Raw genomic sequence first — 18,405 nt, forward strand, 5'->3', positions numbered from 1 at the left:
AACATTTTTATCACCCCAGAAATTTCTCTCACCCCTTTTACAGTCAACCTCTGCCCCAGCTCCTACCTTCTAGAGATAGCCACTGTTGTATTTTATTTCTACCATAAATTAGATTTCCCTGTTCTAGAACTTCATATAATTGGAATCATAATGTGTACTTTTTTTTTTTTTTTTTTTTTTTTTAGATTTTATTTCTTTATTTTCAGAGAGAGGGAAAGGGAGGGAAAAAGAGTGGGAGAGAAACATCCATGTGAGAGTAACATCAATCAGTTGCCTCTGGCGCACCCCCATCTGGGTACCTGACCTATAACCCAGGAGTATGCCCTGACCGGAAATCAAACCAGCAACCTTTTGGTTCGCAGGCCGGTGCTCAACCCCTGAGCCACACCAGCCAGGACAATATGTGCTCTTTTGTGTCCTTCGCCAGTATGTTCTTTAATATTCATCAGTGTCGTTGCATGTATCAGTAGTTTGTTGCTTTTTATTGCTAAGTAGTGTTTTGTTGCATTAATGATTATACCACAGTTTGTTTATTCATTCTTTTGAAGGACTGTTGGGATGTTCCAGTTTTTGCCTGTTATGAATATAGCTGTGATGGACATCTTTATACATATCTATTTGTAGACATGTTTTTATTTCTTTAGGGTAAATATTTAGATGAGGAATTGCTTGGGTTAGGCTAGGTGTATGTTTCGTTTTATAAGGAACTACTAGATCTTTTCCCAAAGTGACTGTGTCATTTTGTATCCCAGCAAAATGACAGTTTTAGTTGTTCCACGTTTTCACCAACATTTGGTATGATCAATCTTTAAATTTTTATTATTTGGCATTTTAATAAACAAATATATTAGGGTTCTCGAGAGAAACAGAACCATTGTGTGTCTGTGTGTCTGTGTGTGTGTGTGTGTATAAAGAGAGATTATTTATTATAAGGAATTGGCTCATGCAGTCAGGGAAGCTGAGAAGTCCCATAACTGCTAAAAAAGCCAAGAGAGCCCTTTGCCTTTAGTTCTAGTCCCAGTCTGAAGCTTGGGAACCAGGAGAACTGATGGTGTAAGCCCCAGTCTGAGAGCAGGAGAAGACCAGTGTCCCTGCGCAAATAGGCACAGAGCCCAAAATCTATTCCTCCAACTTTTTATTCTATTCAAGTCTTTAATGGACTGGATGATGCCTCCCCACTTTGGGTCCTCCCCAGTCTGCTTTACTTAGCCTACCAATTCAAATATTAATCTCATACAGAAACACCCCCAAAAATAATGTTTAACCAACTATCTGAGCACCCAGTGACCCAGTCAAGTTGATGCATCAAGTTCAGTCACAACAGATAAAGAAACATATACATATATGAGCGGGGGCCCAAAAAACTGGGATTTACTTATTAAAAATTGTGTACTTATTCTTGCATGTTTAAACAACTCAGTCACCTTCAAAGTACTCTCCATTTGATGCAATACACCTATCAAGACCTCTTTTCCCCTGCTCAAAACAGTTTTGAACTCGTCTATTTTGATGCCTTTTAGTGCCTCTACCGTTTTTTGTCTCACCTCCTCCACCTCTGCAAAACATTTCCCTTTGAGGACTTTTTCATCCAGGGAAACAAACAAACAAAAAAGGTTGCTTGGGGTGAGATAGGGTGAATAGGGAGGGCAGGGCATGGGGGTCATGCCGTTTTGGGTCAAAAACTGCTGAACACTCAGTGCTGTGTGGGCAGGTGTGCTTGTAAGTCACCCATCATGAAACGGGCAAACACATTGAAAGAGTCTCCAAAAAAAATTACTGTAGCCAAATGTAGCCTCTCACAACGCCTGCTGGTGCACTGATACAGATGGATTCCTAGAATACTCACCTGGGGTGGGGGTGGGGGAGCCTGTACAACAAGGGGTCTGCCCTCTAGAAGATAATTCCTGGTTTGGGGGTCTCCCCTTGTATGTGTACACACACACACACACACACACCACTAATATATTAATTGCTTTAAATTGTCAATGTGGCTCTCTTCTGATGTCTGCTTATGAGCATTTTCTTGGTTTCTGGGAAATAGGTGATCCCCAGGTGCTAGAACAGAAATCTGGAGGCAGAGTCCAGGAAAGCAGTGCTGAAAGAGGCAGAAGTCAGAACTGCTGGGCGTTTCCCTAATCCAGAATATTCTCCAGGAGAGACCAACCCACACCTCAGCAAATCACAGACCACAGTGATTTCCAGTGATTTCTTAGAGAGAAAGGGGTTGGGGAGGGGAATGTGATACCTTTAGCCTCTGCTCTTGGGGACATGTCTCGGCAATAAAAGAAAGTCATCCTGTGTTACTTCCAGCTCTAACATTTGTAATAAATCCCACTGAATCAAATTATTTAGTCATGTCTCATTTCAGGTCTCATTTTTATAGACACTAAGCACCACCCGGATGCAAGAGGGAAAGGTACAGGCTGGAAACCAGATGCTGGAAAGTAGGGACGTGTTGTGGGGGGTAGCAGTCTCTGAGCCCCTAGGTGAGAGGAGTCACATCCAGCCCTCCTCCCTGGGACAAGAGGTCCTGCCCGGATGGCACAGCTTCATTTTCCCTGGTTACTTCATTTGATTCTCTGTTTAGGTGATCCCAGAGACAGGCAGAACTGGGGCAGCGTTAAAATAGCGCATCAGCATAGGAGGGAGGGTCAAGGAGGGAACTGGGGCAACATGCAGAGCACAGGTCCCGGGAAATCAGGTCTTAAAGGAGAACGTTGCAGGTTTGCAAAATGAGAAGTATATGGTCCCCAGGGCACAAAAACTTTAGTTTATATCGCAGGGTAAATGTTGAAGAGCATTGGGAGAGTCGTAACTTGAGCCAGTTGCCCCTGTCCTTCCTCAGTTGCCCTGTCAAATAAAGGGCCTGGGTGAAGTCCAAGGGACCCAGTTCACCCAACCCAGGAAGGTGCTAGATATACGTGACCGTGTGCAGGTTCCTGGCATCACTGTGGGTTTGCCCACCAGGGGGCTTACCCTTTGACCTGGCAGTAAAAATGGGTCAAGACCCTGCACTGGGTGGCAAGAGCAGGCTTGTCGTCTCTTGGGAGCTCTGTCCCCTCGTTGCTGGTCCAGCTGAGGACCCTCCACTTAGTCAGGACACTGCTGAAAGACAGAAGGCAGCTGGGTTCAGGCTGATCACACTGTCCTTGGCTCTTCCAGCTGCGTAACCTTGAGCTGGGCTCTTGGTTCACTCCCTTCACTTCGTCCATGGAGGACAGTAAAGACAACATGTGCAGCACACTACCTCTGAAAGTAAATTAGGTTGAAGAGAGGAAGGCAGCTGGGTGAACTTATTTACTTAACCACGTGTTCACCTGGCTTCCAGGGCGACAGGCAGGGTCTAGTCTCAGATGCAGTGAGGGGGTCTCCTAGGGACTCCACCTGTCATTTTTCAGGGAAAATCAGGCATCTCTTACACATTCTTCCTGGGTGCTGATGAAGGTCTCATGAAACTGAACAAAATCATGTCAGTTGGACGACTTTGCAGACCTTCGGTTTATCTTTGTTTGCAGAGCTGATTTTAATTTGATTTGGCCTTTTCTCCCCCAAAATGGTACCAATTTCCTAAGTATCTTAACCTTTAGATAGCTCATAAAAACCACAGTATTTATCATTCCATACGGCTGTTGGTGCTGAATCGTGACGGTACAATTACAAGAAAAGATTGGGGCGTCAGAGTGGTAGGGTCCATCTTGATCACCAGATGACCTTTCAGGAAAGAAGGCGGGAAAGACATTCGTTTTTTTCCCCCGTGGCGCTCCATATTTTTCCATTTTCTCACCTTATGTCTTTTAATTTCCACTTAAAAGGTTATTTCCAAACTCAACATCTTACAACTGGTGCTGTAAAGTGAAAAGTGAAAAGCAGAACTCTGCCCTTCCATATTAACAGAATTCCCAGGAAAAAGATATTTATTGTTTCAGTTTATGGGATTACCCAGGGTCGTGGGTACTTCAAGAGAAATCGGGACAACATGGGATATTTGAAATGAGTATTTAGTAATGAATACTTGTGCCTGTGGCGTTTAGGTTGTCTCTCCTGTGTAACTTCTCTTCCACTCCTCACACAGCTTGGCACCTGAGGTCCACACTGGGCAGCTGGACTTCCTGGGTGCTGGGTGCCGGCTCTGGCTCTGGCTGGTTACCTTGGGCAAGTGACTTACCTTGATGTCCTCTTCTGCAAATAGAGTTACCGTTAGTGTCATACTATGTAAACGAGAAGACACGTTCAGCCCAGTGGCTGCCCCTAGTGATGACTCAATAAACGTGACCCGTTACCATCGTGTGTAAGAGTGGGTGCTGTAGGGGTTAAACAGGGACCATGGTTCCACATTGGCTGTATGGAGAGTGTCATACAAGGTGTTCTGGAAGTTCAAAGGAAACAGAGATAGGACTGGCAAGGAGGGTTACTGCCTACCCCCTAGCATACATTTTTTCCCCAAAGATTTTATTTATTTATTTTTAGAGAGAGGGGAAGGGAGAGAGAAAGAGAGGGAGAGAAACATTAATGCATGAGAGATACATCCATCGGTTGTCTCTCACATGCCCTGAACTGGAGACCTGGCCTACAACCCAGGCATGTGCCCTGACCGGGAATCGAACTGGTGACCTTTAAGTTTGCAGGCCGGTGCTCAATCCAGTGAGCCACACCAGCCATGGCCCCTAGCACACTTTACATAATTATGGCCTATGTGCCCTGTGCTTTATCACCCCATCTCTCAGTCCCCAGACCTTCCTCCAGCCCTCTGTTCCTTCCTCCTGCCAGTTATGCCATGTGTGATGATGAGGGTACCACATACATACATTTAGTTAACTACTTTTTAGCGTGCTTTCAGGTTTCTTATCTCATTTGCTTCAGATGAGGAAACTGAGGTCCAAAGAGGGTAGATTATTGCCAAGGTCTTCAGGCCAGGAACCCCAGGTCATCTTGGCATTTCCTACTTAAGTAATAGGCTTTGAGTTATCTGAGCCTTGCCCCTCCCCCCAATCCACTAACCCTGCTTTGGCTGGAATGTAGGTCTCTTCCTACTACTGTGGCACTCCCTCCCTCACCACCTCTCTCCTAAAATCCTGTTCTGAGGTATGTTTTCCCAGCACCACCTAGCAATTAACTCAATTCTGAAACTACCTACCTGGAGATAGTATCACATCCCACAGGTTAAGGGCTCCTCCGTCTTACAAGGCTGCCTCCCCCGACTTCAGGCACCATTCACAAGTCCAGGTCCTCTGTGCTTCTCTGCGACAGGTTGTTAATCAGAGGTTCCCACAATCCCTTCCTCACTTTCACATAATGTAGTAGAGCAGCTTACAGAACTCAGAGAAACATTTCACTTCTGGACTACCTAGTTTATCGTAAAAGGCTGTAACTCAGGAATAGCCAGGTGGAAGAGGCGCATAGGACAAGGTGTAGGGAAAGGGCTCAGAGCTCCTATGCCCTTTCCAGGGCGACTGCTCTCCCTGACCTTCTCCAACCTGGAAAGCTGTCTGAAACCTGTCTTTCTGGGTTTTTATGGAGCCTTCAGTACATGAGTATGATTAAGTCATTGGAATTCATTGGTGGCTGAGCTCAATCTCTCCCCTCCCTAGCGGTGGGGGCAGGGGTGGGACTCAAAGTTCCAATCCTCTGATCAGCTGTGGGTTCCCCTGGCAGCCAGCCCCTACTTAGTTTACCAAGGGACTTTCCAAAAGTCGCCTTGTGCGTATAAACTCTGGTGTGTCGAAAAGTCTTGTTATGACTAACACGACACTCTTTTCACCTTATGGCTCTGGAGTTATTTCCGGAACTGACGACAGAAGACCAGTTGTTATTGATCTTAGGATGTTAGGAAATTCCAAGGGTTTTAGGAGCTCTGTGCCAGAAATGGGACAAAGACCAAGTATATATTTCTTATTATGAATCACATAAAGTTGTGAACAAATTTCCTCTGATGAAAAGGGACTTCAGGTTGGGAGCCAAGAAATCTGATTCTGGTCTCAGCCCCGCTCCCTCAGTTTGACCTGATGGCCTCACTGGGGCCTCTTTCTTTATCTATACAACGAGAGCTGATTCAAACCTTTGAGTCTCGATTTGTTTTTTTATAGGAGAAATGTTCAGTGCCATTCCCTTGTAGGTTCTGTTGGGTGGCTTACTTCCCAGCACCATAGCTATAACTTGCTCGCCTCTCCTTTACTCAAGGAATCACGTTGGGATGCGGGGATTGGCAGATGCTTCATACCGATAACCATGGATCTGTTCTGCGTCATCAGAAAAATGGAGAATGTGTGAGGTGCATGTGTCTAGATTTATTAGTAACAGATCACTTTAGCCCCTCCCAGTGACTGTGTCAGGGTCTGGTCCAGAGCACAGCACATCCATGCGGCCTGCCAACAGCCTAGGACCCTCAGCCTGCAGATGGAGTGCTGACTTAGCAAGTTTAAAGCAGAGGTGTTCTGCGATCACTTACACTGTTGCCAGACCATGGTCTTTTTAATCAGAAAATAAGGTGAACCGGTCTCTGAAGAAAATGAGACAATCTTGTAATGGCTGGTCATTCTGTGGAATGTTATTTCATATAAGTATAGGTTTATTTGCCGGGCACAGGCATGAGGGCAGATCCTAGGTTGGATGTGAGGACATCTTCATTCTTTAAGACTCAAGTTTATTTCTCACCTCTCTACCACATGTATAGCACGAGCTCTGAAGGCTTCTAACCTGGATTAGGAAAGAATCAGCCTGGCACATTGGAGATCCAATTTTTCCAGAAAACTGGGGGTGGGTCCTTCCCATCATGTTTCTTTCCACTCTTCTGGTTTTGTTAATAATGCATTCGTAGCCACACAGAAATCAGAAAATATAGCACTTTCTCAAAGCTTGGCCGGGGTCCTTGGGTTGATAGCACCTCTAAGACTTTTCAGCTGAGATGCTTAGTTGAGAAAGATCTTGGAGGAAGGGCGTTGGGTACAGGTCTATGTCACAGATTCCAAGGCCCACTCTGTCTATATTAAACCAGACCCTGCACTTTCTGTCTGGTCCTGTAGTTCATAGAGTTGTCACTGAAGAGAGGAGGGTTTGGGGAAGACTGTAAGCAAAGTGCTCGTGGCCTACGTGAAATATGGGAATGGGCTTGCTTCCTGTCTTGGCAGCACCTGCTGTCAGTGTCCAGGGCTTTGCGCACAGCGTGAGCCAGACTGCAGGAAGCGAGAGACACTGGCAAAGGTGTGGCATTCTGCTCTGTCCTGAGAGCAGCTGACAGTCAGCACAGACCTTCAGCCTTTTTATCTGTTTCATGAGAAATGTTGCTGATACATTTTACCAGCATCCAATAGAACTGTGCATGGAACATTTTGACTAAAAATTAACAGAAGAGCCAGTTTTTCACAACAATAACTATTTAATAATATTGGATCTTTTTGGGAGAATGAAAAAGAATCCATTTGGAAATAACTTCCGTAAAAGTAAAATGGGGGAAATTGGAAATAGTTTATCTGTGTTTATAAAAAACAAATCAAGGGACTGTGTAAGCTCAGTGGAGTTCAGCTCAGAAGAGTCTGAACTGAAATCTCCAATACAGATAGAATTGTGATGAAACCCCTTGGGTGTGTGAGCAGTCCACACTTAGAAACAGAGCCCCGTGTTCGCCTGGCATTGTGAAACAGCTGTTAACTGTCAGTGGCAGGTGGCCAAGGCACGCGTGGCATTTGGGGGCGCTCTGGCAGGCCACCCCTCCGCTTGCACACTATCAGAGGGCCACTGCCTTAGCCACAGGGAGGAAAAGGTGCTCTGAGTGAGGGATGGAGGTGCAGATGACAGTAGGAATTCCTTCCACCCAACCAAGTGGTTTCAGGGCTGCGAGGTGGAGGGGTGTTCAGTGCCTTGTTGTTCAGATTATTTAGCTGCCTGCATTTGATGCCCGCCTATTCCCAGTGCTCCTTGGGCCTCATTGGGAAAGGGCCTAAAAGAAAACAAAACTCAAATCAGCTGTCAGTGACTTCTGATAAACTTCAACGAGAGGCATATGGCTGGGAGAGCACTAGTGAAAAAATGGGAGTTTTAATAAAATGGGAGTTGTAATAAAATACAATATTCCCTCACTTATGGCGGGTATTACGTTCTAGACACCCCCGTGAAATAGGAACCTTACATTTATTCTACAGTCTTAAACCTACGTAACTTTAACAGCCTACGTATACAGTACCACAGAATCCTGCGATATAGCAAAAAATCCGTGATAAATAATTAAATATAATATTTTTTAAAATCCTACGATACAGTGAGGCCACGATAAGTGAACCACAATATAGAGAGGGACTCCTGTAACAAAATTCTGGGTGAGTTAATGAAGAAGAAATCAAGTTTAGGATGTGTCTAGATTTGAATTCTCCACGTCGGCTCTGGCCCCACGTGGCCATAGTTATTTAAGAGTATCTGCATTTATTTTGAGTATACTTAGTTTGGAGAAAACATTTCATCATGTTTTCCTCTTTTTCAGGTTTCAAGTGCCCCATTTGCTCCAAGTCTGTGGCTTCCGATGAGATGGAAATGCACTTTATAATGTGTCTGAGCAAACCTCGCCTCTCCTACAATGGTAAGGGCTTGGCTGGGAGCCTCTGAGGGGAGGTCTTCCCTGCCTCCCATGGCTCTGGGCAGCATTTCCACCTGCCTTCCGGAAGAAATGCCCTAATGGTGACGGGAAACCTGATTTCAGGAAGCCTTGCTACGCCAGTCGCCAGTCGGAGAGGAAGAGGAATGCAACAAGAAAGGAAGGCCCAGGGGTCAGGTCCCTGGTACCAGGAAGTCTCTTGGGTCATTCAGTCCCTCTGCCCTTGCTTCGGACCCCTTGGTTCCTTGGACCCCTGGTTGGGTGATACAGCTTCTGCACGTTCTCACGCCTGACAGCAGAGGTGTGCCATCTCTCCCTGGGGGACAGGGAGTTTATGCCAGCAGCTGCTTGGAGTGCTTAAGCCCTGACCCCGCAGCAGAATAAGTGCAATATGTGGACACCCTTCAGGGTATAAAAGCACTGAGCTGCCACCTGGACGCTCCACCAAGGCCATGCTGCCCCCTGCCCTGGTGGCTGCTCTCTGCCATGGCAGCTGCCTCCAAGCTAAGCAGTGAATACTCAGGGGGCAGGAAACCAGGCCAGGGAGTCCATGATGCCCAAATTCCCATAATATGGCACCTCTGGACAATACCAGGGTCAACATCTGCCTGGTGCACCATGGGTAAGGATTTGGAGCCTGGCTGATCTAAGTTCAAAGCCTGCCTCTACCATTTACTGACTATATTATCCTAGACAAGTTGCTTAGTTTAGCAGAATCTTGGTTTTTTGGTCCACAAAATGGGGATATCAATACCCAATTCATAGGGTTTTTGTCAGAATAAAGTATGATAAGTATTTCATGTAAAACCCTTCAGCACAGAGCCTGGCACATGGTCAGTACTCAGGGAGCTGCAGTAGCCCTGAAAGGCGACGCTGTCCGTGGGTTTCTTCTCGTCATTTTGCAGAGTAGACCGACCTCTAGTGCTGCTCACCCTGTGCTGCTGGCGGTGCTCTGGTTTTCCGTTCTTATGTGCTTAGTGTGGTCTTCAAGCCACGTTCATCAGAGAGCTGTCTTCTACAAGAATAGGCACTGGATCTGAGTGGGGTGCGCCCCGACCCCGGTACTGGGCCCACCTTCTAGGATTAAAGTCACAGCGGTACTTAGGAAAAAGAGTTCTGTGATGTCTCAGAAAGTCTGAGGACTGGACGGGAGGTGAGCCTGGATTGCTTTGCCCCCATCCTGATGGTGAAAGTTTCCTGGGTAGACTTTTTACAGACCTGTCCTTGGGCTCCTCCCTCCTCAGTCCCCCATGTGTTCCTTCCCCCAGCCAGCATCGGCCTGGGGAGGCCTGGGGAGGCCAGATTTTTCCTGTGATATGCACCTGACAATTCTGATCCACTCGCTTCTCCTGAAAACACATCCTACTATTGTCTCATCTCTTATTTACTTGCTCAGCCAGACTCTGGGCGTGTGCGGGCGGGGCGGTTACCTCCTGTCGCAGCTACACACAGCCTGGTAACCTTTTGCTCAGGTTAGAGGACCAGCTGCAGGGAAGACTGGCCTGTGTCTGCGCCCAGCGTTTCTCTCCCTGCACGTTCTTCTGGTGTCCAGGAAGCCCTCTTCCCCCCAGTGGACACCCTCTCCCTGTCCTGGGGACCGATGAGCTCTGTGTCCAAATCTGTTGTCACGCACGGTCTGGGCTTCCCGGGAGACTTGTCAGCGTGCGTCCCTTGGAGGCTGCTCCAGCTCCACTTTGTTCAGTTCCTCGTCTCTGCCTGGGACCACAGACAGAGGCGTCTTCTCCCCGACCATGGCTTCATACACTGTGTTTGCTTATTCCCCACATTGTGCAGAGCCCTCATGAAGACCGCTTTTTGTCCCGTGGGCTGCTGAGAGAGATCTCTGTAGACACTGCCTTATGTCATAGGAGCACAAAGCAGTCTCAGAGTGGGCTCACCCAAGAGGACTGGGCTCTTGGTGTCATCAGAGAGAACTTTGCAAAGGCAGCTGTGGAGGACAGAGTGCTCTTGAGGCCACCTGAGAACTGAGTGCCCACTGGCCCCATTTAGAGAAAGGGGAAGGGCTCAGGCTCTATCCCAGAGGACTGCCTGGTGCTGCCCATGGGGGAAGGGTCCTCCTTTCCTTTCACTGTCTCCTCCATAGGAGAGCAGGCTTGGCAGCCCAGTCTGAGCACAGGTCACCTGCAGAAGCCACACTCAGAGGGAGAGTCCCCTTAGAGGATGAGGAGGTTGGCCAACCAACCTGAGGCATCACTGTGGCTGTTCTCCTTCAGGTCCCATATTTTCCCCTCTTCTAATTGTAAACTAGAGACTTTAAAAATATATATATATATATATTATTTATTTATTTTTTAGGGAGAGGGGAAGTGAGGGAGAAAGAGAGGGAAAGAAACATGGATTGATTCCTCTCGGATGCCCCAACTGGGGATCAGCCTGCAGCCCAGGCATGTGCCCTGACTGGGAATCAGCTACAATCATTCGGTCCACAGGCCAGTGCTCAATCCACTCAACTACACCAGCCAGGGCTAAACTAGAGACTTTGAACTCAAGGATTTCCTTTGCAAAAGTCAGCCCGTTGCCACCAAAGGCAAAGAGAGGGCATGTTGCATGGGTCCTATCTGTGGAATTTGTCATAAGGTGATGAAAGTGCTTCAGAAACAATGGTCCGGCCCCTCTGTGTGCACAGTTAATGTGGAAAGGAGGCCTCGTGGCTGGACTCCTCATATTGTCTTTCTTTTCCAAAGACACCTAGCCTTCCAGGTAAGAGGCGGTAACCACCTGGGGTTTGTATATGGAGTGAAAGTCTCTAGGGCTGGTCTAGGTTCTGTTCTTCAGATAAAAGCACAGGCCTTTGAGGCTCCATAGGCCAAAGTCAGACCTCTAGGTATTTATTTTGGTTTTGTCAGTAACATATTTTACCCATGATTTCTTATCCCAACTTCCTGCTTCGCTTTATCTTTTCTACTTAAAAAAAAAAAAAAAAAAAGTGAGGGACTAGCATCTGTGAAGTACAGAGTTCCCAGAATCTTCCTGGAAGGCGACAGGATGAGCGTTTCCTGTGGATGGAGAAAGAAGTGCTATTTTCTTAGGAAGATTTACTAGAACTCCTGGTCACTCCTCTGGAGATTCCCATCTACACACACATACACACGGACATACACAAACTTTCTGTAATTGCTGGCACCAGTTGGGGAATTTTTAAGAAAATTTACAGCGGTTATGTAAGATGAAATTTAGTTAACCACCAAAGGAAAAAAAGTAGAAACCTCCTAAATGAGGCAGGAAAGAAAGTAGTATTTTTCTTATTATAAGGGTTGGCCTGAGCGTGGGTTGGAAGGCCTCCAGTAGCTGTCTGCCAGATTAAAAAAAACACACGCACGGACATTTAGGAAAGGCAAGACTTGTCCAACTGGTCGGCCCAGAGCTCTAGAGAAATGCGAAGACGAAGACCAGCAACCTGCGCTCCCAGGGCAGGCACACCCCTGCTGAAGGGGCAGAGTGGGCGCCAGACCCCAGAGCACTGGATGCCCATCCTTCCTTCTCCTTCCAGGGTGGCTTTGGAGCCAGGAATCCTAGGAGATAAGGAAGGCGTTGGGGGACCTGTCTTTGTGGGTAAATGTGGTCAGCTCGAATGTGCCTTTAATTTGTCTTCCTTTCCAACATCTGTTTGTGGTTCTAAGACTGGGAGAACTCAAGAACATGCACTCAAATTTTGACCAACAAATTGCTCAGCTAGCAAAGTGAGCCTTGAGGTGGGGGACCTGACTTTGCTACAGTACAGGGGAGGGGAGGTGCAGACAAATAACCGACCGCGCACTGAGAGCTCAGGGGGCCCTGGTTCCAGGACCAGCCAGGGGCTCTTGGCCCTGGGAATTCTCGTGTGTGACAGATTCCTTTTCCAACTGAATTAGGAGAGCTTGGTGGTACTCAGAGCAGCTTCAGGAGATTCTCTCTCCTCAGCTTTCTCTAGAGACACAGACCCCATGCCCTGTTTCTTCAAGGTCCTGACTGCCCTCCCACCCTATCTGCCAAAGGTCATTGTCCCCAACTTCAGGGACAATGGCTCCCCTAAAAGCAGGGATGCCTGCTGCTAGTTTACCCCTAGCTGAGCTTGCAGACCTGAGTAACTGGTGTTTATTTGGCCTGTGCCTCTACTGAGACCCTGTATTTGGGATGGAAATGCCTTTTCTTGGGTCTGGAGGAGCCAGGTCCTGATCCAGGAGCTGTTAGCTGCAGTAGCAGTTGCTGAGTCTGGCTGCAGAGGTATCTGTCCTGGTATCCCTCCTACGGGAAGGAGGGGAGGAGGGTGTTCCCAGCAGCTGCTGACTGGCAGGCCAGGCTGCTGGGTGAATGGAGAGTGGGTGGGAGGGAAGGAGGCCAAAGGAGGGGACTGAGTGGGGGTGCTGCGGGGAGCCTCTGGAAACTGAAGCCCCCTGGGCCTGAGCTTTAGTGGCTCAGTCCTCTGGGCAGAAGTGAGACAGTTAGATCACACCTCACAGTCCTGGGGTACTGGGCTGGGGAAGCGCTCTGCCTAACGTCTCCCCTTTGCCTGGGGATTTCCCAGGAATGGAGCCAGCAAGCCCAGGTGTTGGTGGCACTGCCCCTTCCTGTCCCCCAGTAGACCAGACCCTCTACAAGAGCAGGCTCTCCCACACCTAGGCTGGAAATGAGGCCACGGGGTGGGGCCTGTGTCTCTGAGTCATTTGCTGGGGGTTCTCCCTCTGGCTCCCACCTCCCTTCCCACCAGGCACAAGAGGAAATGTATTATGTACAGTCCCACGCTCAGCAACTGGTTGCAAGCTGCACGATATCAGCCTTCCCTCTTGGCTGACGGCAGAAATGTGTCTGCAGCTTTTTGGGCTTCCCCACCCCCTCCTTGCCATCAGCCTCCCTGGGGGTCCCATTTTGGCTCTAGAGGACATTGCCTGCCACACTGGTTTGGTTCCCTGGTCCAGTTGGAGGGACAACATTGGCACCATTTTGCCCCACCGCCAGCCAGGCCAAACACACTTCCAAGTTCCCCCTTGGCTGGTGACATTGGCCTCCCTTAGGGCATCAGGATGCTCAGAAGGGGCTTGCTGGGAAGGCAGAGGGAGAGAGGAAGAAGGCGCAGCTCTGTTCCTGTGTTCTCATCAGCAAGCAGTGGTGGAGCCCCCTCCTCTGGGGACCTGGGGATGCCAAGGGACATTTGAGTCCGTCTGCAGAGTGGCCTCAACTTGGGTCAGGTCCTTGGCTCTGTGCCATGAGGTCTTCCCACAGTGGGCAGCAGGCTCCCGTCGGAGAGTGTGGAAGCCTGGTAGGAACCGGTTGATAGCCAAGCCTCAGCTACAGTCATTTCCTCTCCGCTGCTAGACTCCCAGAGACGTCTGGGGCCAGCTGGTTACCAGGGCCCCAGGGAGTGGGCCAGGAAGTTGTCCTCAACCCACTCAGGCGAGTTCCTGCCTCCCACCATGGGCACTGTGCTGGGTGTGGACACTGCTGGCCTCCCTCTTGGTCGGGTTCCAAGCCCCATCCCAGGAACCTTCAGGCAGCCTCTGGGTTAATGGACAGAGAAGATGACCCCGGATTGTCCGGTAGCCAAGAAGCTGAGGATGACTTCTCTCCCATCTCCATGTGCGTAACTCATGTGCATGGGAACTGACGTACGGAATCAGTTTTATCGTGGACTTCTTCCTCAGAGGTCCTGGCGAGGGGCCTTGCGTCACCGTAGCCTTCTAGGTCATGAAGAATCCTCATGTTGTTGTCCCAGGTGTTTCTCTCTCCACCCAAGTAATCAGAGGGCACAGAGAAACAGCCGTGGAGGAGGACACCAGTTAGAGGGTCCCAGGCCTGCACGATCGTTCATGAGCCCCCTGACTTAGGCACGATGTCTGACTAGTGGCTTCAGTATGTTCGTTTATAAAGTGGGAACAGCACCATGTGCCCTGCCTAGCTCCTAAGATTGTGAGGCTCAAGGAAACACCCTGGTGCATGCGCATGAAATGTCAGTATGGATCCTGGACAATGTTAATGAACAATTAAAATCTTAGTAATAGAGAATTGACCCTGTTTGAAAAGCTTTCCTTTCTTCTGATCCATAATCTTGCTCTTGGTTCTTGTCCTGTGGCTTTGAAACCTGGGTAACCTTTGCTTACTTTACCTCTTTCACCGACCTTTCAGATATTAAGGTTTGTATTCTGCCTTTTTTGTATTTCAGTCTAAACTTTCTCCCCAGACAATCACTTTATGTCGTATCTACAACCTGTCACCTACATCTCTATTCTAAACCCCAAATGTAGACTTGAAGGGACTCCTAGAAATTTCCCTCAGCGTGTCCCAGTGGAGATGCCTGGTTGGCACCTCCCACCCAGCTCTGAATGCATCGCTTCCCTCCCATGCTTCTCTTTCTGCTGGGTCCCCTCTCCTAGTGACAGGTGCCTGCCATTGGCCCAGCTGCCCTCATGAGTGCACCAACCCTCCCTGCCTGCCCCGACTGCTAGTGCAGGCCTGAGCTCACACACCCTGCATTGTTGTGCTGACCTCCAGAATGGGCTCCCCATCCCTCGTGGGCTCCTCCAGTCCCTTCCCCAGCAATTTCTGGAGACCAGATGTGATCAGAGTGGGTCTCTAGGACCTCTTGGTGAACCAGCTAAAACCCAGGTACCACAGCAGGACATGGGTTTGGCCGCATGCTCCTCCCCCCTGCAGCCCTAGGAGTCTACAAACCTCCTGCAGTTCCCAGGAGTGCAGATATTGTTCCCTCTGCCTGGAATGTCCTTCCCTAAACAGTCCCCACCCTGATCAGGCATCTTCCATACCTCCTACCTGGGCCTATATGTATCGTAAGACTTCCTAGAAATTCCTGTGCTGCTCACTTCCATTTTCTTGTTCTACCTCTCCTGCTAGACTCTCAGGCTTCTTGCACCATGAGTCGGTAGCTTCTTCACTGAGTCACCAGTGCCCAGAATGTCAGAGAAATTTAGTAAAGTACTGCTGACTTAGCTGTGTTCTTCTGTTCCGCTCACTTTTCTGGTCATGACTTTGCTGGGGCCTGTGGTGTGCAGTAGCTTCCTTCTGTTCATTCTTTTTTGTGTGGGGGTGGGAGGCCTCTTTTTCTTTTTAAATTGAATTTTACAATTTAGTAGCATTTATAACATTCACGTGATGTTGTACAACTACCACGTCTATCAAGATACAAACATTTTCATCACCTCCCAAAAACCTCTCGTTGATTTTACTTATATATGATATTTAAGATAGTCAACCTCATAGAACCAGGGAATGGAATGATGGTTGCCAGAGGCTGAGGGGAGAGGGAAATGGGAGTTGCTATTCGGTGGGTATAAAGTTTCAGTTATGCAAGATGAGTAGGTTCTCGAGATGTTGTACAACATTGTGCCTGTAGTTAGTTAAGACTGTACTGTGCACTTAAGAAGGTAGATCTCATGTTAAGTGTCCTTAACACAAAAAGAAAAAACCCTTACCATTAAATAGTCGCTCCTCATTCCCTCTTGCCCTCAGCCCGTGATCTACTTTTTGTCTATGAATTTGCCTATTCTGGACATTTGCTGTAGTGGAATCATATAATAGGTGGATTTTAGTGTCTGGCTTCTTTCACTTAGCATAATATTTTAGAGGTCCATCCATACTGTAGCATGTGTTGGGTCTTCATTCCTTTTCATGGTTGAGAAATATTCCCTTGCATAGACATACCACATTTTGTTTATCTACTCATTAGTTGGTGGACATTTGTTTCTACCCTTTGGCTATTGTGAAAAGTGCTGCTATTGACATGCACATGCAAGTATGTACAAGAGTACCTGTTTCTTCCATTCCTTCTTAACCTCTTCCTGCTACTATACTACTTTCGCCATCACCGTATTTTTCCAACCAAAAATCAATGCACTTGGTCTGTGTGCACGTTCAGGGGAAAAGTCTATTCAGGAAAATAGTTTGCTTCCTGCTACCTCTGCTGCACATCTATCCGTCTGCAAGCCCCCTAACTCTAACCCTGGGCGACTTACTGGTAATTAATTCCATTTTGTCTTTGCATAATTAATGTGTAATATGCATGTCTTGTCTCTGCAGTGAGGACCTTCAGGTCCAGGTCCGTCTTTGCCTTCTGTGCCCCCCACAGTGCCTTGCACACTTTGAGTGAGCCAAGCAGTCCCGACCAGTTCTAGACCTGTGCCTGCTTTGTGCCACCTGTCTGCTCGTGACTGACCCTCTCCCACTCTCCCCTGTTCCCCTTCACAGATGACGTGCTGACTAAAGATGCGGGTGAGTGTGTGATCTGCCTGGAGGAGCTGCTTCAGGGGGACACGATAGCCAGGCTGCCCTGCCTGTGCATTTATCACAAAAGGTACGAGGGGATAGCAGGGCCACATCTCAGCTCCCAGAGGGCTCCTTCCTTCACTGTGGGCAGGAAAGAAGAGCAGACCCTCATAACTAGCCATTCTGTTCCCTTTGGTTGCGGGACAACTCCCACCTCTCCCCTCCGCCTGGGACGGGAGTGGGGCTAAGGCAGAGGCCAGCAGGAGTGCTGAGTACAGGGCCGAGCCGAATTGCTGGAGGTTTTGCTCTCAGTTGATGGCCCACATGGATAGTGGGCGATGATGGGGAGCCCTGTGGAGCTCCACAGGATGGAGGCACTTAGGATCCCACAGAGTCAAGGATTCCCTTCTTTGGAAGGTTGATTCTTCCTCCATCTCCCCAGGCCTTTTTTTCCTCTGCGGCTGGGTGAGGCCCCTCATTTGTATGAGAGAGGCAGCATGGAGGGGTGTGCTTGCTGCCCCCACATATGCCCCTTCTCAGAGAGCCAAAAGACAGGAATAGCCACTACCTGTGGGATCATACACTGAAAGCTGCTATAATTAGCAGAGCCGAGATTTGTCCTCAGGCTCCAGAAGGAGCCTCGTTCTTGTTTCCAACTGGAAAGAAGACACCTCCCTACTCAAGACGGGAGGACGCTCTGTGCGGCCTGTGGCCGCCACTTGTTCTTGGCTCCCCGGCCTCAGCCTTTTTCTGACACACAGGCTTTTCCAATGTCTGATGCACAGAGCCACTGGCCACAGGGGAGGCTTCCGGTGGGCCTGGAGGAGGGGGCTTGGTCTGGGCCCCGCACAGAGTGCTTCAGCATTGTGGCCAGGCACCAACCAGAGCCAGAAGCAGGGATCTTTGGCTGTGGGGAGAATTACACAAATTACCTGTTTAGATCGTGTCTTTAAAAATACCCAGGTATTGGTTTACAAATCAGAAAGCCGTCTTGGAGCGATCTCTGTTCCCTCTCTGATTCAGACAGCTCTATCTGTAAACGTTGGAGACCAGGGTTTCACTGTCAGCCTCCTGTCTGGCTCTCCTTAGTGATGTCACTAAGCCAGAGGGCCGGCCCTCTCTGGGAACAGCTCTAAGTTGTCTGCCAATTACAGCCAAGCTGAACCAGGTAGCTTAGGGGCCTCCTAAGAAGTCACCACCTGGAGAGGGCGACTTGAAGCTGGTCCTTTGACCCAGGAGAGAACTCTCTCAGGTCCCCAGAGTCTGGGTCACCTTTCAGGTCTTGGATCCCACTTCCTGCTCTTCAAGCCTTAGGGATAGCTGACCAGCTGCCCTGTACTCTTCCCCACACACTAGTAGCTGTTGCCATCCTCCTGGGCTCTCTATATAGGTAAGGTCTTGATCCCTCTCAAGGCCACCCTCCCCACTTCCAGCATCCAGATCCACCCCAGTCCTATACCCACCATGCCAGGTTGGCTGCCTGGGCTCAGCCAAAATCAGCCTTGGTGTTCTGCCTTCTTCCTACTTCAGAAAGTGGGTATCTGGGGACACGCTTGTTTTCCCCTGGGGTCCTCGCAGGCGAGAGTTAGGAAGCCCCTGCTCAGAAACCC

The 18,405-nt window shown here is 48.8% G+C and overlaps 1 protein-coding gene across 4 annotated transcripts in view; it reads left to right on the top strand.

Annotated features, from left to right (window-relative positions):
- The window catches only part of ZNRF1 (zinc and ring finger 1), a 92,861-nt gene that overhangs the window by 72,289 nt on the left and 2,167 nt on the right, over positions 1 to 18,405 (top strand). For all 4 annotated transcript variants that reach the window (XM_090259756.1, XM_090259757.1, XM_090259759.1 and 1 more), the window contains exons 2-3: positions 8,471 to 8,566; positions 16,778 to 16,883. In XM_090259756.1, coding sequence (XP_090115882.1) covers positions 8,471 to 8,566; positions 16,778 to 16,883 — 202 coding nt within the window. The remainder of the gene's footprint in view (positions 1 to 8,470; positions 8,567 to 16,777; positions 16,884 to 18,405) is intronic.

This window comes from Furipterus horrens, unplaced genomic scaffold (assembly GCF_987537825.1).
Source record: "Furipterus horrens unplaced genomic scaffold, mFurHor1.1.pri manual_scaffold_13, whole genome shotgun sequence".
Taxonomy (NCBI): domain Eukaryota; kingdom Metazoa; phylum Chordata; class Mammalia; order Chiroptera; family Furipteridae; genus Furipterus; species Furipterus horrens.